Genomic DNA, 14,012 nt, shown 5'->3' on the forward strand with positions numbered 1-14,012 from the left:
AAATTAGTGTCTGTGGAGGCACAGACAACACAGACACACACACATTCACACACAGAGACACAGAGAGAAGGGGAAAAGCGCAAACCAAACTCGAGGAAGCTGAACATGTCCTTCATTAAATTCTAGTAACATCCCGCTGCGCCCCCTTGATGAGTCTGCCTGCTCTCATCAGCCATTTTTCCGAAGCTCTGAGCTAACTTAGCCTCCCGGTGCTATCGACAAGCACCTCGCTTTTTATTTTTTATTTTTTGCATTAGCGCTGACACTAAAGACAAATGAGTCTGCCTCTCCCCGCCCACCCGTTCTCCTCTCGCTCTGCCCAAATCTTCTACTAAGCAGCCCCCTGACACTACACATCAGACAGCTGAATCAAATGTGTGTCATCAGTCATCATTAGAGGCAATGAGAAGGAGAGCAGTGGCTGGCCGTGTAGCGTTGAGGCTAAAGTGATTCAAACGATCACTGTGGTCTTTGGTGAATTTAGCACCCTGCTTTATGCAGAGGACTTTGGTCAGGTTTGCATTCAAGTCTTCCAAGTTCAGCCTATGTATCCATAGAATAGCATCTATAGGTGTACAAGCGATGACCAGGCATAGTGGTTGTTTGTTTCTGTCTCATCAATGTGCAGCTAGCTTGTTTTCCTCAGTGTCTGGCTATTCTAAGCATGTCAGCTGTCTCCTAAGGGTCTTAAGGTCATTTTAACCCTGTTGCTGACCTACTAACCCCCTCTGGTCCCAGCACCATTGAGCTCTTTAACAGACTCATGACAGGATAATGGCATGCTTGCTGCATCTTCTTGTCCACACCCTTGCAAATACCTCCACTTACAGTACATCCACAATAACATGCTTTCAGCTCAAAACCTGACATCGGTGAATTGAGCTAATTTATGAAGGCAACTGTCGTCATTACGGGTTTCATGTACAGTAGAGGAATGCACGTTAGCCTGCTGAGGCTTGAAGGCGGGGGTAAATTACAAGCGAGCTTAACTATTAGCTCCAACTCGCGTTGACGAGCACATGAAGTGACAAACCTAAATGGCTGTCTGGATTTTAAGAGAAACGGCCTGGTGGGAAGGCGCATTATTTAGCATCGTTGAACACACGCTCTCCTCCACCGGAGTCACGCATACACTGCACCCGCGACCTCTCCACCACTTCCACAGTCATGCTCCTGCTCTGAAGCTGAGAAGATCAAACCCATGTCATCTATTCCCCTGTGATTGACCATTGTGCTATCCACACAGAGAGATAGAGGGAGGAGAGGGGAGAGGAGGGGAAAGGGAGAACATGAGTCGAGAGAGGCAGTTTAACATGACAAAGCCTGTCCCTGGTGATCCTCTCTTCTCCTCCCCAGATCCTCATGAGCCTCTTCTCATTCTCCCTTCTCTCTTGAACCCTTGTTCTCCCTTTTACTTTCCGCCTCCTCCTGGCCCCTCCAAGTCCACTTCAACCCTCTAATGCAAATAGCCTTTTGCTCCCTCCATATTTATGACCTGCTTCCTCCTCTGTTAAATATGCGCTTAAGAACGGAGGGCCTTGAATGCTGCCAGTCACATTGGATTAGTGAGTATCAATGGTCAGATAACCTCTCTGTTAGAGTGAGTGAAGAGCAAACACTCCAGCATAAGCATTCATGAAGGGCTTTTTGGCCCTCAAACACTCTGTGTGGCACTCAGCTCAGTACAGATGAATAGGGTCTGGTTAATGTGTATGGATGTACTTTCAGCCCAGGCGGACAGAATCACTGTGTATGAAATGCATTTTCCAGTATTTCTTCACCTGTGATTGTTTTTAAATGCTTAGGGCAGAAATGTGTTCACGATCTCTCCACTAATTTAAATCATCTGTCCCAAATCCTTCCACTGCAGCGTTTATAAAAGGCACACTTTGCTCTCACAACTTCTCCTCTTCGACCGCTTTTGTATGTTTTCCATCGCTTCTCTTTTCATGATCGTTTTAAGGTCACAGGAATATTTTCAGGCCTCTGACCCTTAGACTTCTTATTACTGGTTGCTTGTAATGTCGTTGACCTCAGAATTTACGGGAATAGAGGGAATTGAAGCTTATTTGACTGTTGCACTCATTCTAAGTGGCTGTGAAAAAAGCATCTGCCAGGCGACTAAAATATAAACCTTAAAGGCCTTTGTTGGACCACACAGTGAGTTTCGGGATTGGGTAGACACCAGGTTTAGTATGGCTTTGGCACCCTCCTGGATCCTAGTATGCATGAGCGCAGTTTGTTATCACAGAAGGAAAAAGCACGCACACTGTCATCCACTCACGCAAAATGCTATAATTAACCAGTGCAGGCACTCTATAAAAGAGAGGCTTAATGTTTCATGAAGCCATTTTCACAGCGAGAGCGGTAACATTAAAGGCCGGTTTGTAGAAGGCTGTGGTTTCACTTGTGTGTGCTTGTGTTATGATCCAGTGATGACCTTGACCTTGAATCGTGTCATAAGGTGTCGCAGCTGTAAGTCACATGAGGGAGGGTGTATTAATTCACTTTGAGAGAGTTGACGAAGGGAGGTAACATTATGGTTACACCGTCTCCCGTTCACACTGCGATGGGTGTGTTTAGAGGAAAGCATGCCAGTGTGCACAGCTTTTATTTGGGGCCTGCTTTTGAAATGTTTGTCTTGCGTGTCACACTCCTCCCCCAGTCCTGTCGCTCAGCTCAGCTCCTCTTTCTCCTCAGATGCTCTCTCCTGCTCTCTGTCGTTATCAGGCCCGGTTTCTCCTGCGGCCCGTCTCTGCCTGCTCCCCCGCTCTCCTTGCCCTCCCTCTGTCCGTTAATGTGGGTCAGTGATGTCGCGCAGCTGATAGTATACAGCTGCTGTATGCATGTGATCAGCTCGTAAACATTAAATCACATTCAAATGGCAGAGCCACTGTGGGCCGACACTGCCTGCATTTGTCATGTGGATTAGCCATGGAAAAGGCTTGCTAATCATAACTGTTCTTCTCCAGTTCAGTTAAACTCCCTGTCATTAGCTCATTGCAGTGATGAAGCTTTGGGGCTGCCCCTAATGCCAGCACGGAGGAGGCCATTTGAAACAATTATCTCTGCCCAAAAAAAACACATATTCATTGACACCACAGCCTGTCTGACCCACTTAATAGACCTGCCTGCCACGCACTGACTGTGTGTTCAGAATCCACTCTTACGCTGGATATCATCTTCTGAAGTGTTTATGCCCACACCCTAGAGTGACATGTGTTGCAGGCTGCTGAAACACTCCGCAATGCCTGTCCACATCCTGGCATCCTCTGGCTGACACGGCATGCCTTTTGCCCCCTTGTGCCCACCACCATGTCCCACACCATCAGCTCATGCCAAATATCTCCAGTCTCCCTGGGGCAAGTGCCAACTTGCATAGTCCCACTGTCAGTCAGCACGCATAGACAGCTGCTGGGTAGAGTTACACCGTGTTACTCAGGGTTGCAAGGGAGCATTGTTGCCAGGGAACTTGTGGTTCTCTCTGGCTAGATGGCCTCCTTTGGCTCTTTTTTCTGTTTTTATTTTTTGCACAATTAGATCCATAAGCATTGGAGTGCTCGTAGGCTTTATGAAATTTAGTTGTGGTTCACATGTCCTGTGGATTCTGTATTTCTTAAAAGACTCAAAATTAACTTTACTGGTATGTGGCTGCAGCAGCACAGAACAGCAAGGTTACTATAGTTAGGCTAACGTGAAGTTGCTGCTCCAAGTCAAGCCCCTGTAGCCCTCACCTTTGCCATCTGTTCGCTCCCTTGCTGCCCCTCCCCCACCCCCCTCCCTCGTGCTCTAGTTTGTCCACACATGTTCTCAGTTCCGTCTCCATTTGCCGGGGCAGTAGTGATAGGAAAACCTGGTGTGTTGTTATTTCAGAGGCCTGGCAGCATGGAGAGGGAAGTTATCTTGGGCCCCTGGAGAAGGGCTTGGGAACATGGTGGGGGCCGCTGGGCTGATAAAAACCAGACGTGGCCTAGACAAGAACATGCTGAGGATCACATGCACAGGCTCTTGTGCACATACACAGTACATATCACGCAACATACGCTCAAATATGCAAAAAATACGCAAATGCGCTTACTTGCAGTAGCTTGCAAATTTTCATTTGTTGTGTTCCCAGAAGCAACCAAATGGAAGAAATTCATACATTTACAACTCTCCGAGATGTTAAGTCACCATAAATTACCCCTGCTAAACACAACCTGGTGTTTTCCCCACTTCTGGCACACCATTTCCTGCTGTTGAGGAGGGATCGTCATAACAGGCAAGAAAGACTCCTTAGTCTGCACCGCCTTGCCCTTCGGCCTCTGCTCGGACCCTCATTTATCACTCACGTACGAGTGTGTTTTTCTTGCTGTAACACTCTAGATGTGGGCAGTTACTTGGCCCCAGTTTTGGCCTCTACCCACTGGAGTCAGTGTAGCCTTCAAACATACTGCACCGTCCTTAAGAACTCAGACTGCCATACCACTTTCTGCTCTCTTTGCAAAATTTGAATATCTGCTATGGTTGCAAAACAGCAGGCTGTCATTTCTCTGAAATGTAGACCACAACACACTCTCTTTAGTGAACGGGATGTGCCATTCCCTACAGAAAATTGTATTAGAATCAGATTAAGCTCTCAGTTTGATCTAAGCCCTTCCTTCCTTTACAGTAAGAGTGTCATTGTATCAAGTGTATGAATTGAAAAATATATCATGATAAACCATATCTAAAATTGTGTTGTTGCACAAGACTGCAAGTGTGATGCCATTGTTTTGTTTGGAAAGCTTGGAGACTCATTATTAGTGACCCCTGTATCTCCATGCATCTCGGTCTTTCTCACCCTCCCTCTCCTCCTCCCTCTTTACATTCAGAAGGTAGACTGCAAGCTAGACACACTGCAGCTTAGGTGGAGCACACCCAGGCAGGGGGATCCTCAGTAATCCTACTAACTTGCCCTCACTGACACACACACACACACACACACACACACACACACACACACACACACACACACATTCCTGTGGTGCCATAACATACACAGTATGATTGGGTATGAATAGTGACAGATGGCCTACAAGCATGTCTGCTTCAGAATCAAGAGCAGGCAAAAAAATATTATATTTGATTGATTGTGATTTGTTTGCATCTTCAGGTTGAAGATAATCAGATATTGACATTCCTGTGCTGGATACTAAATATGTTTAAGACCTTTTGCTGCCTGCTGTGATGAGTGCCTTGATGCTTTAAAAGTGTATCAGCCCCTTTAAGAAACAGCTTCAGTTGCAAAACAAATCCAAATTTTGTTTGTAGTGATCACTGATAAGATATTATTCTTCAATTTAGCAGCATTTCAGCTCCTTGTCTGACACCTCTGTATGTAGAAATGGAAATTGGGGACATTAATCATAAGTCAGTGCTTTGGTCTGAAACCCATTGCCCCTTAAAGTTACAGGAATCACTTTGGCCAGGATGGATGGAAAGAAGCGAAAAAGGACTTTTTGCGACTTGCTGCCTTGCATACGATGGAAATCATAGAGAACAGTGGGAAGAGGAGAATGTCAGACTCAGTGAGTGGGACAGGTAGGCATAAGGGGGAGATGAGGGTGGAAAGTGGCAGGAGACGGGGGTGGAAAGGCTGGATTTAGTTACAGTGAGGGAGGCGTGAGGCTCAGTGTCTGCTCTCTCGCCCCATGTTAACCTCCGCTGACTCCTTCGTGTGTGTGTGTGTTTTTCTGTGTGTGTGTGTGTGTTTTCACTTATGCCTGTCTGCTCTGCCGCCAGATTCCTCCCCCTCTCCCATCCAATAACTGTTCACACTCCGTGTTTAAACACAAACACACCCCACTGTCGCTCTTCTTACAGCTGTCAGTCTGTGCGTGCCTGCTAGCGTGTGATTGCGCACACGCGCCTTCACCCCGGCTCATATTCAGATGGCGTGCGTGGCTTTGCTGTCAGTAATCAGTGTGAAGGCAGCGACCAGAGCCCCATCCATTTTCAGCGGAAAGCTGTTATGACGCTTTGTTAGAGAATGGCAGGATTTCCCTGTAAGCAAGGAAATAGTCCCATTTCCCCCTTCAGTAATTGAAGAGCGCTGACAAAGCATTCCCGAGTGTGTGTTTATCGTTTTCCCTGCTGCTTACCCACATTCCTGACATGGAAACCAGAAATAACATCTGAATATTTAGCAAAAGTCAAGCACCATGCATGAGGGATGGTTGGTCTGTTTCGCTGCACTTAAAAGCTCTTAAGTCGCTGCCAGTCGTTTTTATGGATATGCATGATACATTGACCTACAACTCCCTGGGTTTTGCAAGGCGGTCTCTCTCCCCAGGGCTGTTCCATTGGCCATCCCACTTCATTATTTTCAACCGACTTCAAAGCAGGCCTTAATGCAGCAGCCTGTGGCATGGTGGTCTGCCTGGTGTCTCCTCTCCTGCACACTCACTGCATTGAAGGACAAATGGACCTCTATATGTTCTTCCATGTATCTCACACATGGACCGCATGTGTGTGTGTGTGTGTGCACGTGCATGCATGTGTGTGTCCAAATAACCTAATAGAAGGCAGGGGAACACAATGGTCCATGATAGAGTAGGATTCAACAAAGTTGAAGACCCTGTCAAAGCCCTCCCGCTCCTCCTCCATCCCCTCTGCCTTCATTTTCTCCAGTTCTCTTCACCACAATCCAGCCAGCCAGCCAAGCAGCCAGCCTGCTAATGCAGTTAGCTTCTCCCTAATGATGGTGAAATCTCATTAATATGCTTCACAGCTGGGCCCAGTGACCAGTGGGGATGAAGGTAATCAAATCTCAGAGGACTAACCTAGAGCTGAACCTCAAGAACTGCTCAGCAGCACTGGGCCGAGACAGCCCAGAGTCTGGAGGCTCCGTAATAGCCGGTGGGCTGGTGTATGTGTGTGCCTCTGTGTGTACGTCTCTTGGTCTGTGGTCTTGATGCCTTTGAAGTGCTGATGTTAGCCAGGCTATTTTATGTCAGTGTTACAGCTCAGGCCAGTTCATCATCAGGATAGATTTCATTTCAGTCTTGTGCATATTTGTCCATTTAAGTCAAGGCATGCGGTAATTGCTTATGGAGGATGTGGCTGCAAGGGCGCGGCTTCTCTCTAAGTGCACTTGTGGCTCATGATGTATGCAAAGTGAATCTGAAGAGCGGCATTACAGACCACTCACACTTGAACCTAATTAAATCACCGGTGCTTTGGCTCTGAGTTGGAGAACACCATGCTACATTAAGCTATTAAGATATCTTTGCACTGCACACATGCACACTTACAGTACATGCACACACAAGGGGTGTTTATAATGTCCTTCTGTGAATGGGAACATCAAACGATCTAAGTAAATTAAATCTAGAGGCTTTGAGATATTGGTCATTCAGAATTGGAAAGCAGAACAGGTCATTTTTAATACACAAATTACTTTAAATGTGCCAGAATTAGCAGAAAGGCTCGTTTTCAGCCCTAGCCAGTGGTCAGATGTTAGACAGACACAACCTTCTTTAAATGGACTTCTGCTGTTTCAGCGCAGTGCAGTGTCAGGTTTGTTTTGGCTGGTTACACCTGGCGGCCGTTGCTGTTTATTCCCGCTTCTGGGACTGGTCTGACAACATGCCAGGCTGTAGTCGTGAATCCAGCCTTGTGTCTGGTTTATAACAATTGCGGTGACCATACGGTTCATATGGTTTGTGTTTCACATCCTCACCAAAGTACAATAGATTCCTTATCAGTACCTCCTTACTGTTTTTCATTTAAACATTATTTTCAGGGTTGCGGGTTCCTTTGCCTGTATCCCCAAGCAAAGCAGGGCGTTATTGTCTATTCATTCTAGCGCTCTCTTGGCTAAAGGAATGATATTCTAGCTGTAGCTCAAGTATTAGTTACCGTGGTGACTTTGCAGGCTCTGGAGGGGCTCCGGCCTGGAAACCTTGCCAGACACACAAATTTCCAGCGTTAACATGTTGCAAGGATATCGAGGGAAGCTCTCCAGGCGAGTGTGAGTCAGTTCTTCCAGTGTTTGTGCGTATGATTTCGTGGGACACACAATAGGCAGGCTTGTACTGCATGATAGTTGGTGTTGATCAGAGCTTGGATGCAGACTGGTGTTGAATAATGCCTGGGTGAGGGCTGCTGAAGGGCTAAGTAGCTCTGTCCTCTCTGCTGAGCCTCTCTGTCCACAGGCCTGCCATTGTTTTGCTCCATGCCTCAGCTTGACAAGGCTCCAGAAGCCAGCCATTGTATTTAATTACAGTCGCCAGCCCCCTCGCAGACTCTTGTCCTTGTGTCCCAGATTTTGCATGGGTGCTCTCATTAAGACTGTGTATTCTGTGTGTGTGCGTGTTTATGTGAGTGTGTGTGACTGATAAGGCTTTTTTAATGGCTCCAGGAAAGCCCTTCGTCTGTGTAAATGTAGACATGGATGCAATTTTTGTGTTCATGCATATGTGGGTGGGTGGCACATCTGTTTGTCTATGCGTTTCTAAGGAAGGCAGCTTAAATGTGGATGAATAGCTCTGTGGTCCACTAATAATTCAGGGCTGTAATCAGTCCACATCAAGAGAGGCAGAAGAGCACAGAAAACTGTGAATGTTTTTTTGCTAATGAGAAAATATGCCATCTTATGTAAGGGCTGCTCTATTAAAGCTTAATTTGTTTGACACTAGAGTGGTGACTGCATGGCCCAGTGGCATGGGCAAAGATGGCCTGTAATGACACTGATAAAACAAGAAGCGAAGGACAGACCCACAATCGGTCCTCCTTCTCACACTTACTCGCTTTGTGACTGAATCCTTTTCCTCTTTTTTCCTCCTCAACCACAGTAAATAGAATTTAAAAAAAAAAACTTTTAAAAAGTCTTATTGTTGTGTGCATAACTCTCCTTGCTGGAAAATAGTATGACTCTTGATTATGAGCAGATGAATTGCCTTCCAGGCATTCTCTCAAATGTATCACTCCTTTCCTGTAATATGTTTAAATTAATAGTTTGCACTTAATCTGTACACAAGTTAAGAATTTTTCTAAATACTCTCATTTCAAGCCTTTAAGTTAAATCTTGACAGGTGCGTGTGTTTGTGTGTTTGTGTGGACTGAGACTCCTTGAGGGAGGAACATGAGTAAAGCTTTCACTCCCTGTGTGTGAACCAATTTTTATCGCTTCATCTGTTTTGTATTTTTTGTCTTTGTTTATTGCTCTAACACGTCATTGTTCTCTCTCTCTTTGCCTTTTTGTGCCTTTCTGCTTCTCTTCCTTCATCTCCACCCTGTATCATCTGAGAAGTTTCTCTTTTTTCTTTCTCCCATTTCCCCTGCAAATGTAAATACATTTCCTCCATCCTCCATCTCCAATACATCTCCATAAATGAATCTCCGGTCAGAAACAAAAAAAGCCACTCGCTCCAGTTGTTTGTTGCTGTCTTCCTTTTCTCTTTGGAAAATATTTACACCAAGAGCTTTAATGGCTGTTGCTGGTGTGAAAGTGGCATATGACATCTGGGCGTCATAAATGAAATGTCTTAATATCCCGAGCCTGGTTGGGTGTCGCTGGTAGGTGTTGCAATGTGAGCTTTATTGCTGTTTAGCTTAACTGTCCCCGTCACCTGAAACCAGCTTGCGTGTGCTGTGCGAGATAACATGCAGGCTTCGGAGAGGATGGATTTTGGTGTACGGTGCTTGTGTGTTATTTTTTCCAGGAAGCCTTCAGCATATCAGGGCATCAGGTTGGTTTATTTTGGTTGTTCTCAATGTAATCTTGCCCTGCACCACCTGCTGCATGTGCATGGAGACTGGCAAGCTGAAACCCGCACACAGACACTGTAAAAGGATTGGTAAGCGTGTGTGTGAGAACGAGAAAGAGAGGGAGAAAATTCTCATCCTGCTTCATGTTGACCAATGTGTGGTGCTATCAGGGTTGTGTGCATTGTGTGTTTTACTGAGGTGCTTTCACGTGGAGCGCGTTTCCAGCTGTACTACGAGCCTGCTGAACCAGCCCACTCTGTTAAATATAGATGGCTTATTTACACACTGAGCTGCAGGCAGCTCCTGAGCTGCTTGTCAACATCCCCAATCCCTCTTGTGTTGAGCTGATGATGCTGGGTGGAACAACGGGGGCGCAAAGGTGCAGCATGCATATAGCATACCTGTATGGATATGAATGGAGATCACCAAGTTTTAATTTTGAACTATAACAAGTCAAAAAACAGTCGGTCAAACAGTTGATATCTCAGGCATCGTATTGGCATCAGCATGAAGGTATGAAAAAAAAGAGTAGTTACAAGTAGAACCCACATGCTGGCTCAAAACAGGGATTATACACTTATTTAGTCAGACATAGGCCACAGGGTCCAGGTCTGTGCTGTGAATGTGTGTTTTTATATTTGATTAAAGAGCTGTGTTGTAACACATAGGATATTGAGGTCAAAGTCCAATACATATTACATGAAGGCAACAGCAGGGTACTTCCCTACAATCCCAGACCTCTTTGTTTACAAGCACACAAAATATGGGAGCCTGCAAAGTGCTCATATGTTGTTTGTGCTTACTGGTTGAAGACAGAGAATATACAGCCTTTTCCTTCTGTGTACTCATCTGATATTGAGTAAGAGGGAATGAGTTGAGTTTGGTTGCAGTGGTCTAGTCAAGTTACAGAGGCCTGTCTTGCTTGTTCAGAGGGAGAGAAAATTATGCTTAGCCTTGTCTGCTGTATTTGTTGCTCTTGATTGGTACAGTGTGTGCTTTAGCTGTTAATATTGTCAAGCATTCATACTTCAGATGACTGCACAATAAAAAAATATATAAAAGCACAACTCTGGGTCTTGCATCGGAGGAGAAAACCTGTGTTTAGCAAAGCAGCCTTTTGCTGTAACAGACGAGCCATAATTTCAGCAGTAAATAAGAATACTCTGCCGAGGCTGGTTTCATTGGTGCTTTGATGATCTGTGTGTGCGTGTGTGAGAAAGTGTTTGTTCTCTGAAGATATTTTGGAGCCTTTCCTGTGGCGGATCTGAAAATGCCACAAATCAAGAAGTTGTCCTCACACTTGCAGTTTTTGTTTGGTTTTCAAACACATTGCTAGAACGTGAGTAAGTTCCCCTTCTGGTGATTTGTTGTGGATGTTGTCAGCAGTGTATCTGTCTGGGCTGGGTTGTTTAAGATCTCTCTGTGTGTGTGAGTGTACACATGAGAGTTTGTGTTTATCCTGCTGACATCGATTAATGCTGCATGTCTGTCAGCGCTCCATCTGACAGTGTTCACTAACCCCTCTCGTTTCTCTCCCCTCTCCACAGCGATAGAGACCCAGAGCACCAGTTCAGAGGAGATAGTGCCAAGCCCACCCTCACCTCCCCCGCCGCCCCGCGTCTACAAGCCCTGCTTTGTGTGCCAGGACAAGTCCTCAGGGTACCACTATGGTGTCAGCGCCTGTGAGGGCTGCAAGGTGAGACTCCCGGCCTTCCTCTGAATCTGCCAAGCAAGCAAGATGTTGGTCAATCTTGTAACCTTCGTGTGATTTGTGCTTGGATATAAAAACATGCTCAGGTCTTAAGCTTAGATGGTAAAATGATAAGGTGCGTCATTTTCAGCATTTTGCATCCTTTTGAGAATTCCAGTGTTGAACACCGGAATCTGATGTTGGACATAAGTCAAAGTCAGCTTCTTTTCCATGGGGAATCATTTACTGACATTATCAGTTGCTTTATTGAGCTGTTTAACCATCAATATGTCCTGGACAAGTTGCAGTTAGTTCTTCCAACACTTCAAAACTGCACCCTATACCTGCACACATTGTAAAGATAACATATATGATGGACCTACCTCTTATCATGTACAGTATGTGAAACTTTGTCATCTATCAAGTGTTGTTGGTACTCATATCAGCTTTGCTGACGTGCCAACATTGACCGTATGTTATCAATACAGCTGTGTTACACAGGTGCTGAAGAGGCCTCATAGCCCCCATCTGCTCTGTTATCCATTGATGGTTGCTGTGTGCATGCATACATGTTCTCCTGTTAGTGTGAACACACAGACCTCTTTATCTCGCTTCTCTCAAAGCACGGAGCCAAAGTTGTGTAAGCTTAGAGGAAAATGGAGATGGAGGAGGAGGGATCTGTATAATCTAATGTAAAGTTGCTGCCAGGTGCAGACCTTGTGTCTCCACAAAGTCAGCATTTTACACACCACCTTGTTTTTTTGACTGGCAGATTGTAGGTTCTTGAATTTAGAGTTGGGGAGTATTAACCATAACAGGAGTATCTTAATACTCCTGGCAAGGTTTTCCCATGACAGCAGTCATGTGTAAAGCAAGAGGAGGCAGGGAGAGGTTGATGAAGGCTGGCAGGGCGGTGCTGTTGGTGACAGGTGCCTGCTAGACCCTCTGACTTATTGACTGTGCAGCCAATACTGCGTGTGTTTCCATATGTGCAGAGATGGGAGTGGTGCGGAAGAAAGGGGTTAGAGCAGCGAGAAAAAGCCGTGCTGAAGAAGGTGGGAGGCAGTAAAAAAAAAAAAAAAATATATATATATATATATATAAGTGTAAGGAGGGGCAAAACACTATAAAGATGGGAGAGACTGCAGGGAGTGAGAAGAGGGAGTATGAGTGCAGACTGTGCTCTGGGAAGCATGAACAGCTAGAAAGAGACAAGTTGGGATGGTTGGAGGGGCAGCAGATTAGGGGGACGGGGTACAGGGGCTTCAGCTGAACTCACTGACACCAAGAGAAAGACAGTCAGCGCATCAAAGCACAAGGGGGAGGGGAAAAACACGAAAGAATGCAATGGGAGGAGAGCACAGGAAAGCAAGGAGCCTGGCACACACATATATGCAAACATGTAACGCTTTAACACAAACCCTCTGAGTGCTCCATGAAACTTAACCTGCTCCCCAGATCCGACTTATAAAAAGTTAACAAAGTAAGTGAAGGCTGACCCCTCTGCTGTTTTATTGGGGTAAAGAAGCTGGTGCGCCTCCATGGGTCCCGTGGATGCTTGAAATATCTGCAAATTGATTTTCCAAAGTTAACCTCGGAGTCTCTTGTTTTTGCTTTTGACAGGTATTGTATATAGACATGCTCGGACTGAAGCAAATTCATATCAGCCGATGTTATTTAATAATAGATCATGTTCAGGTTGGTGGAAATATATCCTTGACTGTCGAGATTAGACGAATCGCAACTGTAGAGACAGAAAGAAGAAGTAGGAGAACTGAAAATGAGCAGCAGCATGAGCATGTGAGACAGAAAAAGGAAGATGGTGCGTAGTTGCAGATGATATTGTGTCGAGTGTGATGCACCAAGCGTTTCTGTTTCTAAACACTTATCAAATTAGTGTTTCCTAGTTTTTCTGTGTTTTTAAGCACAAGTAGGAGATGTGGCCTTGGGAAACCTTGTGAGCTTGAATGGGTTTATCTATATATATTAAGCCTCATGTTCCCTACCTTTTGCTCAATGCATGCTGGGATAGGTTCCAGCCAGGAGTACACAGTTTTGATTTTAATGTGATTTTGTATTAAATATGTTCACTATCTGCAAGTGGTTGGTAAAGTGGACAGCTACAGCTTGGTGTGTTTTGAAAAACATTGACTTTGATCTCAAAAGGTGTGCAGCAACTCTGCAGCTATTTCAAGCCACTTGTCCACTTAACATTGCTCCCCATTGTCTAATAGCATCTCATTAAATAGGTAACAAGTTTCATATTAAGGCTAAATCACTGCTCCTGGTGAGAGTGTGTGGGGATGGTTGTGTTAAACACACCTCATGTCGCCTCAAGCGGAGGCAGTGGTTGTGTAGTTTTAAATGGCCTTCATTGTTACAGCATTGGATTGAGGGTCGTTGGATTAACTCAACACAACACATGCAGTTGAAATTAAAATGTAAGCAGAAATAAATTTCATCAATTAAAATTGATGCCAATGTTTCTCATTTCTCAGAATATTTATCCCAGAAGGTGTATCACAGATAAAGGAAGCATCTCACTCATGTTACACACACACACACACACACACACACACAAAAACAGTCT

The 14,012-nt window shown here is 45.2% G+C and overlaps 1 protein-coding gene across 6 annotated transcripts in view; it reads left to right on the plus strand.

Annotated features, from left to right (window-relative positions):
• Nucleotides 1-14,012, plus strand: part of raraa (retinoic acid receptor, alpha a) — a 143,118-nt gene that overhangs the window by 116,282 nt on the left and 12,824 nt on the right. For all 6 annotated transcript variants that reach the window (XM_041962248.1, XM_041962251.1, XM_041962247.1 and 3 more), the window contains one exon: nucleotides 11,280-11,428. In XM_041962248.1, coding sequence (XP_041818182.1) covers nucleotides 11,280-11,428 — 149 coding nt within the window. The remainder of the gene's footprint in view (nucleotides 1-11,279; nucleotides 11,429-14,012) is intronic.

The sequence above is a fragment of the Chelmon rostratus genome, chromosome 21 (assembly GCF_017976325.1).
Source record: "Chelmon rostratus isolate fCheRos1 chromosome 21, fCheRos1.pri, whole genome shotgun sequence".
Lineage (NCBI taxonomy): Eukaryota > Metazoa > Chordata > Actinopteri > Chaetodontiformes > Chaetodontidae > Chelmon > Chelmon rostratus.